Raw genomic sequence first — 14024 nt, forward strand, 5'->3', positions numbered from 1 at the left:
CTGGCTGCAGTCTTAAGCAGCTTTCCTAGAAAAGTAAATTTTTTAGGACTAGGGTGTTGGAGAGAATCAGAAACTCTGAAATGGTTGTAACAATCTTTTAAAAATGTGGGAGTAGGAATATTTAGCAGAGGACATGAATTACAGGGAGAATGGTGATGCTTTTGAGGCAGCCTTTGAGACAGGCAGGTTGTATGCTTGCAAGATTGGAGAGATTATACGGTAAGCACATTCCCAATCTTCCTAAAAACAGATGTGGATTTTAACCAGCTGGAGGGTCCCAATCGAGTCATCGTTCCCTTCCTGGCTTGTGGAGATCTGAGTGCTTATGATTCTGACCGGACATACCCTCTGCAGGTAAGAGTAGGGGAGCTGCTCCAGGTCTGAGGGTCTGGAGGCAAGCTAGTGGTCAAGGAAGGATAGGCATTCAGGAATAACTTCTTCTGTGCCAGGGTGAAAAGTTGCTCATAATAGGCCAGAATTAGCAGCTTTCTGGGACCAGGTGGAGTTCTCTTGGGTGACCCAGGACTGGCCTGCTAATGTGCCCTTGGTGACTCTGGTGGTGCATGGGGTGAAGGTGGAACCCTGGCTTGTCTTTTGGGCTGCTGCTGGGTGGCTGTTTCTTCCTCTGATTCTGCTCCTGACTGCCCGCTCTGCTGCTGTGGTAAGGGTGTAATCGGGACATGCGCAAGGAAGAGTGGAAATGTCTCTGAAAAGCCAGAATGGGAGCAGTGACAGGAAGGAGGAGGGGACTGCACAGTGGCAGCACCAGATCTGCCACTACTGAGGTAGAGGAGGCAGGACTGGAAATGGAGGAGACAAGAAGCAGCAGATGCAACTGCTGCTAAGGTAGAGATGGAAACACTGAGGTTTGGAGGCTTGGTAGAGGGGAAGAAAGAGATGGAAAAGTTGGGGTGGAAGGGGAACAGTCTTGGGCACAACAGGAGTTTGGACCAGGGCTGGGATCACCTGAGTCTGATGAAGTGGCCCCTGGTACTTTACAGTTATTGTGAAGGAAACCTGGTTGCAGCACGGAGATTGTGGCAGAGGATGGGGAAAGCTGTCCCTTAGCATGGTAGACCGACGAAGGGGATCTTGGCAATTGAGGAGTGGTGTGAAGACCAGAGGGAACATCTCACTTAAATCTCTCTTCTCCATTCTGACAGCTGGATCCTGAGAAGAAATATACCTACATACCTCCCACTCAGCCTCCTATCCGGCCCCCTTATGAAGAAGCCTGCTTCTTAAAGAAACACAACCTTCTTACAAAGGAGACAGCACTCCAACCTCAGCAGCAGGCCTCCCCCTGTGGCCCTCCACAGCCGCAAGAGCAAGGGGCCATGTGCTGCCCTCTAGAGGCTGAGGTGATAGACGCTCTGGAGGAGCTGTCCACGTGACATAATCGCACAACAGGAGAAGTGGGCAGGCACAGCTTCCCTCCCCCTGATTGGAAAGACTTTCCCTTTCATCCTCCTTGGTTCATTTGTCGGATTTCCTGTTTTATCCCTGTAAAGGCCTGGGAAAGAACTCAAATACTGATTTTAGTAAAGTCTTGTTGCTTGTTGGAATCTGACCTCAGTGTGGTATAGGAGTGCTAGCATGGAGTCTTCAGAATCAGATGCCTGTATGTTTCTCAAAGGGCTGAGGACTTAATGTGCCTCATACAGTGGTTGTGAGGGCAACTGAGAGAAGATAATTTTACAGATACAGTATTTTGTACACTGAAGAGTACTATAGACATGATTGCTAATTTTCATGTGTGAGCACATCCTGTTTCCTGTTCTACCCCCACTGCATGCTCTTCCTGCTTTCCCATGGTTCTGGTCTTCAATATGCTGTTTACCAACTATCTCTTTAATTGCATCGTCAATACTTGCTATAAATTGACTGAAATAGTCTGCAATGCTGTTCTTCAGTCAAACCTCTCTTTCTTATCCCAGTAGTGGAGTTATACACTGCCATCCTTTTCATCCAGTAGTGAATAATAGACCTATTAGGTTCTCCCTGGGAGAGGATTATTTTCTGGAGATTGTGGACTACACAACAGTGACCCCATCAACATCCACTTTAGCAACCTGGGCTTGGATTTGGACTCCTATTGAAGGTATATTGACTCCAGTTCTTTGACCTGACAAGCTTGTCTTAGGCCCCTCTGCTCCTAATGCCCCCTGCTTCAGGCTGCCCAGTCCCCAGCCTTTGTGCTGTCTGTCCACAGGTTCCCCTGCACTGAAGTCAAAGCGGTCCAATGGGGAGTGCTCAATAGTGCACAAAGTCTCATCGCATACATAACCGAGGTTTGCTCCCTCCACAGACGTGTTATCTCCAAGGCTGCAGTGGCCAGATGGAGTCCCTTCTGTCTGGGATCCCTGTTGACAGGTGTCCAGCTGGGTGCCTGGTGGTGGTTCAACTCTTCGGAAAGAGTAATGGGCAAATATGCCGATGAAGAACATCTCAATGGCCAAGGAGTAGTAGTAGATCACTGGAGAGGGGAAAAGAGAGTTAATTGTACAGTGCTTCCTACAGAAAGGGTTGATTAAGTGCCTGAATCCATGGAACCAGGGGGGGAAAAAACAGAATTTGGCACTGGGTGCAGAATTAACTGGTCCTGAAAAACTCAGTTTTCTTGTTTGGTTTTAAGTAAGTTTCTAGCTTACTTGATGATTTGAAAGATCCATCTGAAAATGCATAGACAACACAAAAACCAGAGGAGTTGCTGAATAAGATTTCTAATAATTGCCCAGAGGACATCAGTGCCCTGCAAACCTCCTTGTTCCTCCATATGAATAATCAAACCAGATAAAATAATGCAAAATAAGATATTATGCAACGAAGTCCTATTTGCGTAAGGCTGCGCACTTACGTGGAAGTAAGCTCCATTGAACAAAATGGGACTTTGAGTAAAGATGTATAGGATTGTGCTGTAAGTTATACAGGTAACAGAGCTCAACCTTTCATCAGGCAGAATACTTGCTATAGGGTTATCCCTGGAGTACTCATCCCATAGAAGCAACTTACTCTGCGAGCGGGTTTCAGGAGAGAGAGGTGGCGTGCAAGGGATGGCACCCACTGCTCCCATGGTTTCCAAGATCCCGCTCTGCAAGCCACAGAGGACAAGAACCAAGATGATGCAGACGAATTTGGAGCGTAAGCTGTAGCCAGAAAGTGCCGGCTTAGTGGCCTTGTAGAAGAGCAGGTAACCATAGAAGGAGAGGAGGGTGGAGATGCTTATGATGGTGTTGATGTAGGAGTTGGGATTTGTGTAACTCACCTGGGCGAAATGAATGAAAAAAAGGATAGCTGATGCAGCTCTCTTCAAACAATACTTATTTTTCATACTTCCCAAGCATTTGAATGAAGGCCTTCATATCTTGCATAATCCTGAGCATAACCTCTCTAGAACAACTTTCATATCCTAGAACAGTGGTTTCCAAACTGTCAGCCATGGCTCCCCGGGGAGCTGCAGAAACCAGCCAGAGGAGCTGTGTGGAATCCTCATGAAAAACCCGCTGCCCTATACAATGTATAGGATTGTAGCTCTAATGGGGAGTCACAGTCAATGGCCCACTAAGTCAAGGGTTTGGGAAAAAGTTGAAAAAGTTTGGGAACCACTATCCTTGAATGAATCAAAATGGTTGTGCTTCCAGTATCCTAAGTAGTTTTGATGTCTTCCAAAACTATACAAAGTTAGAATTAAAGTCTCCTGTTTCACCTCTATATGGCACAATTTATTTTACTATAGCTAATACTACCTGATTCATAACTTGATAAAATCTATACATCTCACTGATTTTAAGGGCACAGTGCAAAACTGCCATAATGTTTCCTAGAGAAAATACAACCCTAATTTAAGGGCTGTTCACAGGTTATGCTGTGCCCAAGTACATAATAGCCTGTTTTTTAATGGATCAAAAATCTTCCTTGCAGGTCAACAAGCCTTTGTTTTGCATGTGTACAGAGCATGTAAAAAATATTGGTTATGGATTACCAGTCTATGTACACTGTACATAGATTGTATTGGCACTCAGTGGAACATGAATAATGGTATCCCAGAACAGACTGACTGCTCTTGGGTTCCCAGATGCACTCAGGTTAATGTTTAGTGTTTGTAAACTGTTTCCTTAATGCATTTATGTCTGTGGAAATCCATTGATGACTTTCCCCACCTTCACCCACAACTTGCGTTGTGGATTATTTGAACTGAGGCTGCTCACCAAATTCAGTCCCAGTCCATAGGAATTTATTCTCTGAAATTCTGATGTGCAACTTCTCTTCAAAGCCATAGACAGCAACCAGTTGCCCAGTTGTTGTTCTGTCAAGCCCACCCTGGAGGTTTCCAGCCTAATGCTCAGTGGCATAATATTTTGCCAGGTCAACATCCAGAAATAACCACATGCTTGCTCACCCGTCACCCATAAGGGTGCAAAAATTCAACCTTGATCTGCCAAAGGAAGTCATCAGCCTGCACCCAAAACACCCAACTGGGAAGCTGACAATAAAACACTGGTTTTGGACAAATTTGATGGCTAAGCTGGGTAACTGCGAATCTGCAAACATTACTTCATCTTCCCAATAAATAAAATCTGTAAGAAGAGTTATTTGTATATTGCAGTGTTGTGAGCAGGCTGAAAAGCTGTAGGACTGACCACACACAGCTGCCCTTGAATACTGTCTAGAACAGTCTCAAACTGCGGGTCAGGACCCACTAGGTGGGTCACGAGCCCATTTCAGTCATTTCAATATTTTATTTTTAATATATTATACTTGATGCTACCATGGTACGTGACTGCATTTGAGGAAATGTTACAGGCTTGTACTTTTAACAAGCTACTATGTATATTCTTTTAACAATGATAGTAAATGGGAGTTTCTCTTGAGTTAGTGTGGGTAGGATTGCAGCTTTGGATTGTTAAAAATGTTCCTGTTTGATGACGTCACTTCTGGTCATGACGTCACTTCTGGTGGGTCCTGACAGATTCTCATTCTAAAAAGGTGGGTCCTAGTGCTAAATGTGTGAGAACCACTGGTCTAGATGAAGCTGCAGCTACTGCAGAAAGCCACAGCCTGAGTGTTTTGAGGGTATCGGTTGGAAGGAGTACAAGAAACTGATTCTGTGCTAGCTATGTTGGTAGCTGGGAACTTTGGGACCCAGTTCAAAATTATTGGTGTTGACCTTTATAGACTTATGTGGGTCCCCAGCCACAATTCTCAGACGTGCCTCTCCCAATAGAGCCCAGTAGCCTATTATGATCAGCAAAGGCTTTTAGGTATTTCTCCTTGTTCTGTGATTTGTCTGAGTCCTTCCTTCCTGTAGTTTAGGAAAATACATAAGCTCTACCATGAGGGAGTAATTCAAATGGTAGTGCTGGTAGTAGAATGTTTCTTTGCCGCTGATTGATTATGAGCATGAATGCTTGGCAACCTTTAGTCTCGAAAGACTATGGTATAAGCCTACAGCACCCGGTATTCCCAGGCGGTCTCCCATCCAAGTACTAACCAGGCCTGACCCTGCTTAGCTTCCAAGATCAGACGAGATTGGGCATGTGCAGGGTAACAGTTGCTGCCTGATCTCGGAAGCTAAGCAGGGTCAGGCCTGGTTAGTACTTGGATGGGAGACCGCCTGGGAATACCGGGTGCTGTAGGCTTGTACCATAGTCTTTCGAGACTGAAGGTTGCCAACCAACCATGAGCATGAATAGTTATTTATAATTCATCATAATGAATTCATAATTGATATGTCCTGCTTCTCATCCAAAGCAGTTCATAGCAATTAAAATTCAATATCATTGATGTTAGTTTGTTTTAATGGATTGCCTTTTGTAGGTTTTCATGATGATTTGCTGCCCTGAGTAAATTTGAAAAGGCAGGGTACAATATTGTAAAGAAATTAAGAAGAAAGTCCTTTTTTTTGCACAGAATCCAGCTTTCTGAGAATTTTGGCTTTCATTTAAACAGAAGACCAGCTCTCTCATTCTTCTGCTTGTATGTTTTGAAGGTCTATGGGCAACTCTTGCTGAAATCTCAGATGTTGGAGTGGGCGGCTTTCCACCCAGATTTCCAGGGGGTGGGGTGCTGCTTCTTCCTTGCCATAGCCAACAGAAGCAGAATAAATTATGTAAAATGTTTAAATGATGAAGCAGTTATACAAAATAAGGTACCACGCATATTTACATCATTTCTGCAGGCTGCAAAATTGAATTACTTTGACATAACATTTTATCAAAGGGTAAAGCTCGCACTGCGCCAGTTCGTAGGGTAGTTTTATAACTTAGTGATGATATCCTGTACACTGCCCAAATTCTATTCAACACAAGCCAATGGAAATATCTCTCATCAACTTACCACCCCAAGGAGAACTGACAAACATTGCCTTCCATTTTCCCAAGGAAAATATCCACCTTGTAATGCCGGTGGAAATACCACATGCCCATTCTGTGCTGCATGGGACTGTTCAAGATTAACCCAAAAGTGGGAGTGTCATGGAATGTCTATATTGTCGGTGTATTTCTGGGTATGTTTTATCTTTTTCCTTATGTGAGAGCAGGCTTAAAACTCAATAATCCCAGTCTCTGTGATTCAGAGCTGAGACCGCTTGAGTTGAGAAGAAATTTTATCCAGCCACGAAGACCAGCTAACTGGTTCAGCTGGTTTAAAGGGAAGCTAGCAGATTGGCTCATGTTCCTGCCAGTCCCCCTCCCAAGAAGGAGGGGTACAGATCAGGTAGTAGATGGTGTCATTTCAGCCAAGAAAGTATAATAGTCTCAGGCAGAAGCTCTTTCTTCCTGTGACCAGCCAGGGGCGCGCCCACCAACTCACTTGCAAAGAAGGTGAATGGAGGAGCTGATGTACATCATCCATGTACAACCAGATAAGGAACAGTTTATTAATCAGGAATCATTTAGTTTGCTTTTTATGTTGTTTGTGGGTTTGTCTTCTTTATACTGTGCTATAGCTTTATAAAGTAAATTGAATAACTTCCTGGTAATAGCCCTGAGTTACAACACATGCGTGAGATTCTGCAGCGCTTCAGTGCCATCTGATGGTTGCTGATATGATTGCAGTTTAACCCAACCCACCTTTTGCTAGATTCAATGCTCTTTATTTTTTGTTATTCACTTTCTTTTTTATTAGACTTCTAATAAACTTTTTACAGTTAAGGTTAACTAAAGCTGCAGCTCCTACAATGTCTGCCTGGTTCAGGGAAATACAGTGGATTGTCACATCTCCTTGCTCTGCAGGTGCTACTGTAAGAGTGATTTTGCTAGAGACCCCTGAGGTTCAGTATTGTTTGGGGGAGGGGGGTCTGCTCAGAGAGCCCGTCTGACTAGTCTGATCTCCTGGGCTGGTGGCAGTGAATTCAGTCCACCAAAGCTTTTCCCTAGTAAGGTACATGTCCAAACAATGGAGAGAAGGGAAAGGAGTGAAAGTGCTAACCCCTAGGTGCTTCTGCCCTGGATCAGTGTAGTTGCTGACATCCCCTCTCTTGACTCTGACAGTGGGTTAATTCCCAGCATCTCTGCTGGATGGCCATGAATTCCAGGGCTAGAATCACTTACATCTCCATAGTCGTACTTCTCATCAGTCCAGAGGATAAGTGTGACAAAAAAGAGGATGGTGCGGATGAGAGAGAGCTGGTACACAGCCAATGTCATACATCGTAAATTTGTTCTACAAAAGAGAAGGAAAGAAAAGAGCAATCTGCTATGATGTGACTAGCACATCATATTAATTTGGGGGTCCCACTCTTTCCTGACACAAAAATAGGCACTTACCGATTGGCAGCTATCTCGGGAAGGCAGCAACAACAGCAGCAGGGGAACGGGTTTGGAGAGACACGCTGTCCCTTCAGCTGCTGGAGCATTCGGTCCGAACCACCAAAAAAATCTCGAATCAATGCAAGGAATTTCCAAAGGGTGATGGAGTGGTAGCTGTAGCAATAAGAACAGCAGTGTGACCTAAACTGCATTGCATAGGCAATTGAGTCTCAGATAACATAATGGAGCTGGAGGCAACTGGTTAACCAGGCAGAGAGACCAAACTTGTGTTCAAGGGACCACAGAAGGTGTAGGAAAAAAACTCCTCCCCCCCCCCCCCACTAATGTCTCCTTAGACCAGTGGTTCTCAAACTTTTAGCACTGGAACCCACATTTTAGAATGAGAATCTATCAGGACCCACTGGAAGTGACATCATCAAGCAGGAAAATTTTTATCAATCCTAGGCTGCAATCCTACCCACACTGACCCAGGAGTAAGCCCCATTTACTATCATTGTTAAAAGCATATACATAGTAGCCCGTTAAAGTACAGATCTGTAACATTTCCCCAAATGCAGTCACATACCATGGTAGCATCGTCTATATTGAAAATAAAAGATTGAAATGAATGGGGACCCACCTGAAATGGGCTCACAACCCATCTAGTGGGTCCTGATCCACAGTTTGACAAACACTGCCTTAGAGTATTAAGAGATCACAATGAAATTGGTATGCATGTTCACAAACAAATTCTAATTTTCAGGTTGAACACCTGCCCTCCCACCCTGCCCCATGTGCAAAGAATATATTACAATACAACATCTCCCTTAAAAACTGATACTAGAATGAAAGTTGGTGTCCACATTTTTACACCAACTTTAGTGTAAAGGTGTCTTGAGTTTTACAATTCAAGTTTGAATACCAGCTTGGCACCCACACCTATTTTCAAGGGAGTCAGAAAAGAAACAAAACACACAGCAATGCAATCTCTCTTTTGAGTCCTGAAGGATCACAAGGGAAATGGGTTTTATTACCACAATGTGATTTACATTTGAGAGTTGCACTGCAGGCTCCCACACCTGTTTTTAAAGGGAAGACGGGCATCTGCAAACAACAATATATTGAGGTGAGAGTCATTCAGAGCATCCTGTTTTTCCAAGTCTGGATAGGCAGTTCCAGGTGGCTCTGATCACTGCATTTAAATGGCTACTATGTCACAGATACAGCTACTTCTGGGATGGTGACAAGTGAGACAATGGTGTGTTTTGACAAAAAGTAGCCTACTGACTAGTAGGCAATCTAGAAACACCACTGTGTACGCATCTCAAAATGTGGCATGGGGATTTTTGCAGTCAGCCAGTTGGTGTTGCCAATCTCTTTGTGAAGAAGGCTTTATGCCTTTTTACAATGGAATGGTAGTTGGTGATTCAACAGGTGTAGTTTCCTCCTCAATGGCAGTAGCATCACTTTCTTCCTGCTGCAGAATTTGAGAAGAAAGCAATATCCAAATCAATAGCCTCAGATGCTTCAGACTATAATTCCTGTGGGAGAAGTTTTCAGCAACAAAATGGATTCCACCCTGCCCCCCAGCTCCTCTTCAAAGAAACTCACATGGAAGCCACAAACTGACAGACGAAGGAAGCTCTTGGGATGAACAGTCCAATGAGGGAAGTGAGGCTGAACACCTGTTTGGAGAGGATAGGTATTAGGAGGATATCCAAGATGTGTGGCTATTCAAGATCTTTCTTTTAACCTGTGACATTTTCCTAAACAACACACATATGCAGTGCTGGCCCACCCTTAAGACTGACTAAGGTGGTCACCTCAGGCAGAAGTTGGGGGGGGGGGATCCTCCACCTCTCTCTGCCTACTCCCCTCCACTGCTCTTTCTCCCTGAATTGGACAAGAAGGATCTCTTTTTTTTTAATTAATTTTTTTAATTATTTTCTAAAATAAAAACAAACAACAAATATAAACAAACTCATAACAAACACAAATTCAATACACAACACAAAAAAAAACACACAAAAACATACCGTTGAAGGGTGCAGGCAATCATATATCAATATATCTAATCAATCAATACATATCTTCTAATCTTGTTCCTCTTCTAGTTTAACCTCTTAATATCGTTTATCATATCATATCCTGTATAATATATCATGTATACAATATATTCAGCTAAATGCCCCGTCTTATACATCTACAACTTCATTTTCAACCAAGCATAAAATGGTCTCCATTGCTCTATCTGTGTCGGTTTACGCTGTTGATCCAAAATCTCTATCCATTTCTACCACATTCATTATTTTCTCTATTAATTCATCTTTCATTGGAATTTTAATATCTTTCCAGTATCTAGCATATAAAATCCTTGCAGCAGCTAATATAATAACTAAATACACATCATTTTCTTTATGACAAGAAGGATTTTTAAAGTTCTTCTAGTCCACCATTGGCTTCTCCTTCACCCGTCCTCTTCTCCTCTGGGAGAAAAGTTGTGTTCAGCTGTAGCCCTAATAATGAACCTTGAGGGGGCAGAGTTGCTGTGCAACAAGACAGCAGCAGATAGCCTGTTCTTAAAATGTTTGCTTTGACAATTCAGTTTTAAAAGAAATATTTTTTTATGCTGCACACCATGTTGGTGCTCGTGGGTTATAACAATTATATATTTCTTTTTTATTTGTTGAAGTGATGGAGAAGGAATGCTTTGGAGATTTGGCACGGTTTCAGCATGCGTTTTGCCCCATCATTAGTTGTGGGTGCCCCATGTGGTTGCAGGTGGAAGGGATGATAAAGGGAAACTGAATTTCCCTTTGAAAGGATTGTCAGCCACAGACATCAGACTGCCTTGATGTTGTGTATATGTGTGTGCATGTGTATTTAGCAAGTAACTATCCCTTTTCACTTCAACATAGTACATTTTCTAGTGGCTGTTTGCTTCTGCATCTTTTTAGATGGTGAGCCTTTTTGGAACAGGGAGCCATTTAATTATTTGATTTGTCTGTACACAGCTTTGTGAACTATTTTATTGAAAAGCAGTACAGGTCCAGCCTATTTATACACTGATTTTTTATACGTGGATTTGACTCAACACAAATGGCCCCTGCAAATGAGAAGGAATGTGCTGATACCTGGAGAAGGGGAAAAATGCACCCCTTTAAAATAACAGTTTAAAACATTGAACAGTCCTTTAAAAATAGCCTCCTTAATGAGAGAGAGAGAGAGAGAGAGAGAGCAGCTGGCTGACCATCAATCCCTCTCTCTCCAGGCGAACCCTCCCTTCTCCCTGAGCATGTGAAAGAAAGATACTTCGCATTGGTGAAGGGAAGGGTTGGAGTGAAGCCTTTCTAAGCACTTTGAGAGAGACTGATTGTTGGACTGTCCTCTTAATGACTCTTATCTAATATCACAAAGGTCAGCAAGGCTGTTTTTAAATCACCCAAGAAAAGAAACTTTGTTTTTTAAATTGATTTGCTTTAGTGCATTTTTTGCCATCCAAAGTGCTTGGAAAGGAACCAAGTGTTTTTGAGTGCTTGGAACTGAACCCACGCGAATAATTAGTCTCAACCTGTATATAAATACTGTTGTTTTTGTTGATGTTAATAATAACATTTATTTTCAGGAAGTATTTTGTTAGAACTTTATTTTTCTTATGCAGCTACATTAATAAAAATCTAATGATGAGAGCATACTACTCATTTGGGGAGGTGATTAGGGTATCATTGAGAATGATTCACGTCGCGTGCAAGTATCAAACTGTGTAGTGCAGATTACATCATGTTGGTTGAGGTAAAAACAGACCACAAACATGTACCATGTATCCAGAGAATGGTCTATAAGGCCCTGGTTGGGTTGAATACTATTAGCTGAGCCAGGCCTAAGCCTGTTTAGATGTTGAAGGGGAATGCTGCAGTCTCAGAGGCCAGGACTGCAAGATAAAACAGTGTGGCTTCTTCACCCAGCCTTACCGGATAGACCCCCAGGATCCAGAGCAAGAGGCTGGTGCGTCGAGAACTGTTGCCGTTGCGCAGGAAGAAGCCCGTCTGCTCCAGGAAGAGGCCAACCTGCACCAATCCCAGGACCACTGGCATCAAGAAGATCCAGAGCTGGGCCTTGATAACTGCAGGAAGGCAGGGTGGGAGGGGGATCAGAATGGTCAATATTTTCCCTCCCCCCATGTGCCTAGTTGTTTCCAAGGCACACTGTGACCACAAAAATTCTTTCTCCTCACCCCAGATATCTAAAGACCGGCAGGCACTACTGTACTCAGATGTGGGGAACAGGCACTCTGCACATGGTCGAAATAACTCTGTCCTTACTTCACTATGTCCTCAGGATGTGCCATGAGGTGCTGAAAGCATTCTGGAAAGCTCTGGTTGAAACAGGGCTCTCTTTTTCTTTGCCTCACCTCTAGCCATCCTTCCCTATCCCATACCGTAACCATCCTGGATATTATCTGCCCTTCTCCAGCTTCCCCATCCTCACCTTGAAAGATCTCAGACGACAAAGGGAATTGGCCATTGGGAAAGGAACAGTTTAGGGAGCGCACCATTTTCCTTGCTCCAGAACAGGTATCTCCAGCTTTCTTCCCACCACCAATAATCTCGTCCTTTCCCATCATTAGTCACTGAATTAATCATTGACACAAGTCTGGGAGTCTTGGCAACCGAGCCAAGTCCAGTTCACTTCACCTGCCAAGGATTTCAGAATGGGACAATTGTTCTTCTCTGTCAGAGAAGGGAGCGGCAGGCAACATGGAACAAGCAAAACACGCTGCAGTTGTGCTCCAGCAGACGTTACTCCACTGTGACAAAAGATTCAGCAGACTCCTTGGCAGTGGATTCTCTGAGAACAGGACTGTAGAGGTGGGGAGAGACAAACATGACAGAGGCAGAACAACCCACCAGGAAGTTCCCCTGCACAAGCCCCATTGAGATGAACCCTCTATTCATTTCAGTGGCTTTGGCACAGGGAAGCTTTTCAGTGGATTGTGTCCATTCTCTTTTCTAAGCATATTGGGGTGTCAGAGCCATGTCAAGTGTTTTTCTGAGGCAACACAGTGTCTTAAGCAGCATCCCAGACCTCAGTATTCAGTTTGACAAGTTTAGTGGTTCTATATAACTGCTTCTTTCCAAAGGAGGAAAGGGGGCAGATATACAATAATGAAGATAAAATGATTATCATCAACTAATGCTAGCAGGTAAATCTATGGTTTGTCCCATAACTAGGAGGACATCAAAGGGCTGGAAGAACAGAAAAGAACAACTCGTATGACCAGGAGGATGGAGCATTTTCCTTAGAGCTAAAGAATTAAGATGGAGCTTTCTGGTTCAGAAAAAAAAAAGAAAGGAATAAAGTAGGACACGATTTATGCAATTATGTGCAGCATAGCTTAAGGGAAATTTGGCAAGTAGGAAAAAAAAAAACATATCTTCAAAGGTCATCCAATTAACTGCAAATAGTTTCAGGACTCATGAAGGGAAGTAACTCATCATGCAACGCACCACTGGTAAAAGCTGTCATTCAGTGATGCAACAGCACCGCCTTTGCACACAGGTTCAGTGCATCTCCAGGTAGAGCACAGAAACATTCCTGAGAGCCTAGAAAACACTGCCAGGCAGTGCTAATACTGAGCCTGATGGACCTACATCCTGACTCAGTGCAAAGCAGCTTTTTATGTCTTTAGGCAGCAGTAAAAGATATCAGGGAGGGGGCAGGTCGGGGTCCCTCTTGAAAGGGAGTTCTAGAACTTCACTGTCCTTGGAGTAGGCTCAAGCCATGCATGAAGCTCACTTGATGCATTGGTTGAGAACTAGATGTACTCTGAATGGTATCAGAGTTCATCTGATGAGAAGAGCATTTGTGGGAGCAGACTGCAGGAAGGCACGTTTGTGGGGGGGGGGGTCTAAGTACTTCCCATCCATGTGCTCCTTTTGCTCAAATTCCCCCCATCTTACCTCACTTTTAAACAGATGTATCTGTCATAATAATAACAACAACAACAACAATAGGTATTTATATACCGCCTTTCTTGGTCTTTATCCAAGACTTTATTCAAGGCGGTTTACATAGGCAGGCTTTATTTAAATCCCTTATTAAATAGGGATTTTTACAATTTGAAAGAAGGTTCTTTCTTTCAAGAACCACTACATTCAGGTGTTTCATTCTGATCTGGCTTCACATTCAGGCCTCCATCCTCCCACGCTCAGAGCAGATGGAAATAGCTCGGCTTCAGCTTGTCAGCTGCTTCAAGGTTGCACGGTGCCGGTGGCC

At 43.5% G+C, this 14024-nt stretch overlaps 2 protein-coding genes and 1 pseudogene across 4 annotated transcripts in view; 1 reads left to right on the top strand and 2 right to left on the bottom strand.

The window, feature by feature from the left end:
* The window catches only part of FTSJ1 (FtsJ RNA 2'-O-methyltransferase 1), a 33304-nt gene that overhangs the window by 10428 nt on the left and 8852 nt on the right, over window positions 1–14024 (top strand). For 2 of the 3 annotated variants that reach the window (XM_066613697.1, XM_066613696.1), the window contains exons 10-11: window positions 251–354; window positions 1164–3914. The exons of the other annotated variant lie outside the window; for it this stretch is intronic. In XM_066613697.1, the coding sequence (XP_066469794.1) occupies window positions 251–354; window positions 1164–1394 (335 nt within the window). In that variant the 3' untranslated portion in view covers window positions 1395–3914. Of the gene's footprint in view, window positions 1–250; window positions 355–1163; window positions 3915–14024 lie in introns of those variants that run through there. 3 annotated transcript variants of the gene reach the window in all.
* LOC136639480 (organic solute transporter subunit alpha-like) lies at window positions 2034–12303 on the bottom strand. Its single transcript, XM_066613694.1, has 7 exons — window positions 12237–12303; window positions 11720–11871; window positions 9360–9433; window positions 7767–7922; window positions 7551–7662; window positions 3013–3265; window positions 2034–2476 (listed from the first exon to the last, which is right to left on the bottom strand). The coding sequence occupies exons 1-7, from the start codon at window positions 12301–12303 to the stop codon at window positions 2034–2036; spliced, it is 1257 nt and encodes a 418-aa protein (XP_066469791.1).
* LOC136643126 (5S ribosomal RNA) lies at window positions 5443–5559 on the bottom strand (annotated as a pseudogene).

The sequence above is a fragment of the Tiliqua scincoides genome, chromosome 2 (assembly GCF_035046505.1).
Source record: "Tiliqua scincoides isolate rTilSci1 chromosome 2, rTilSci1.hap2, whole genome shotgun sequence".
Classification (NCBI taxonomy): Eukaryota; Metazoa; Chordata; class Lepidosauria; order Squamata; family Scincidae; genus Tiliqua; species Tiliqua scincoides.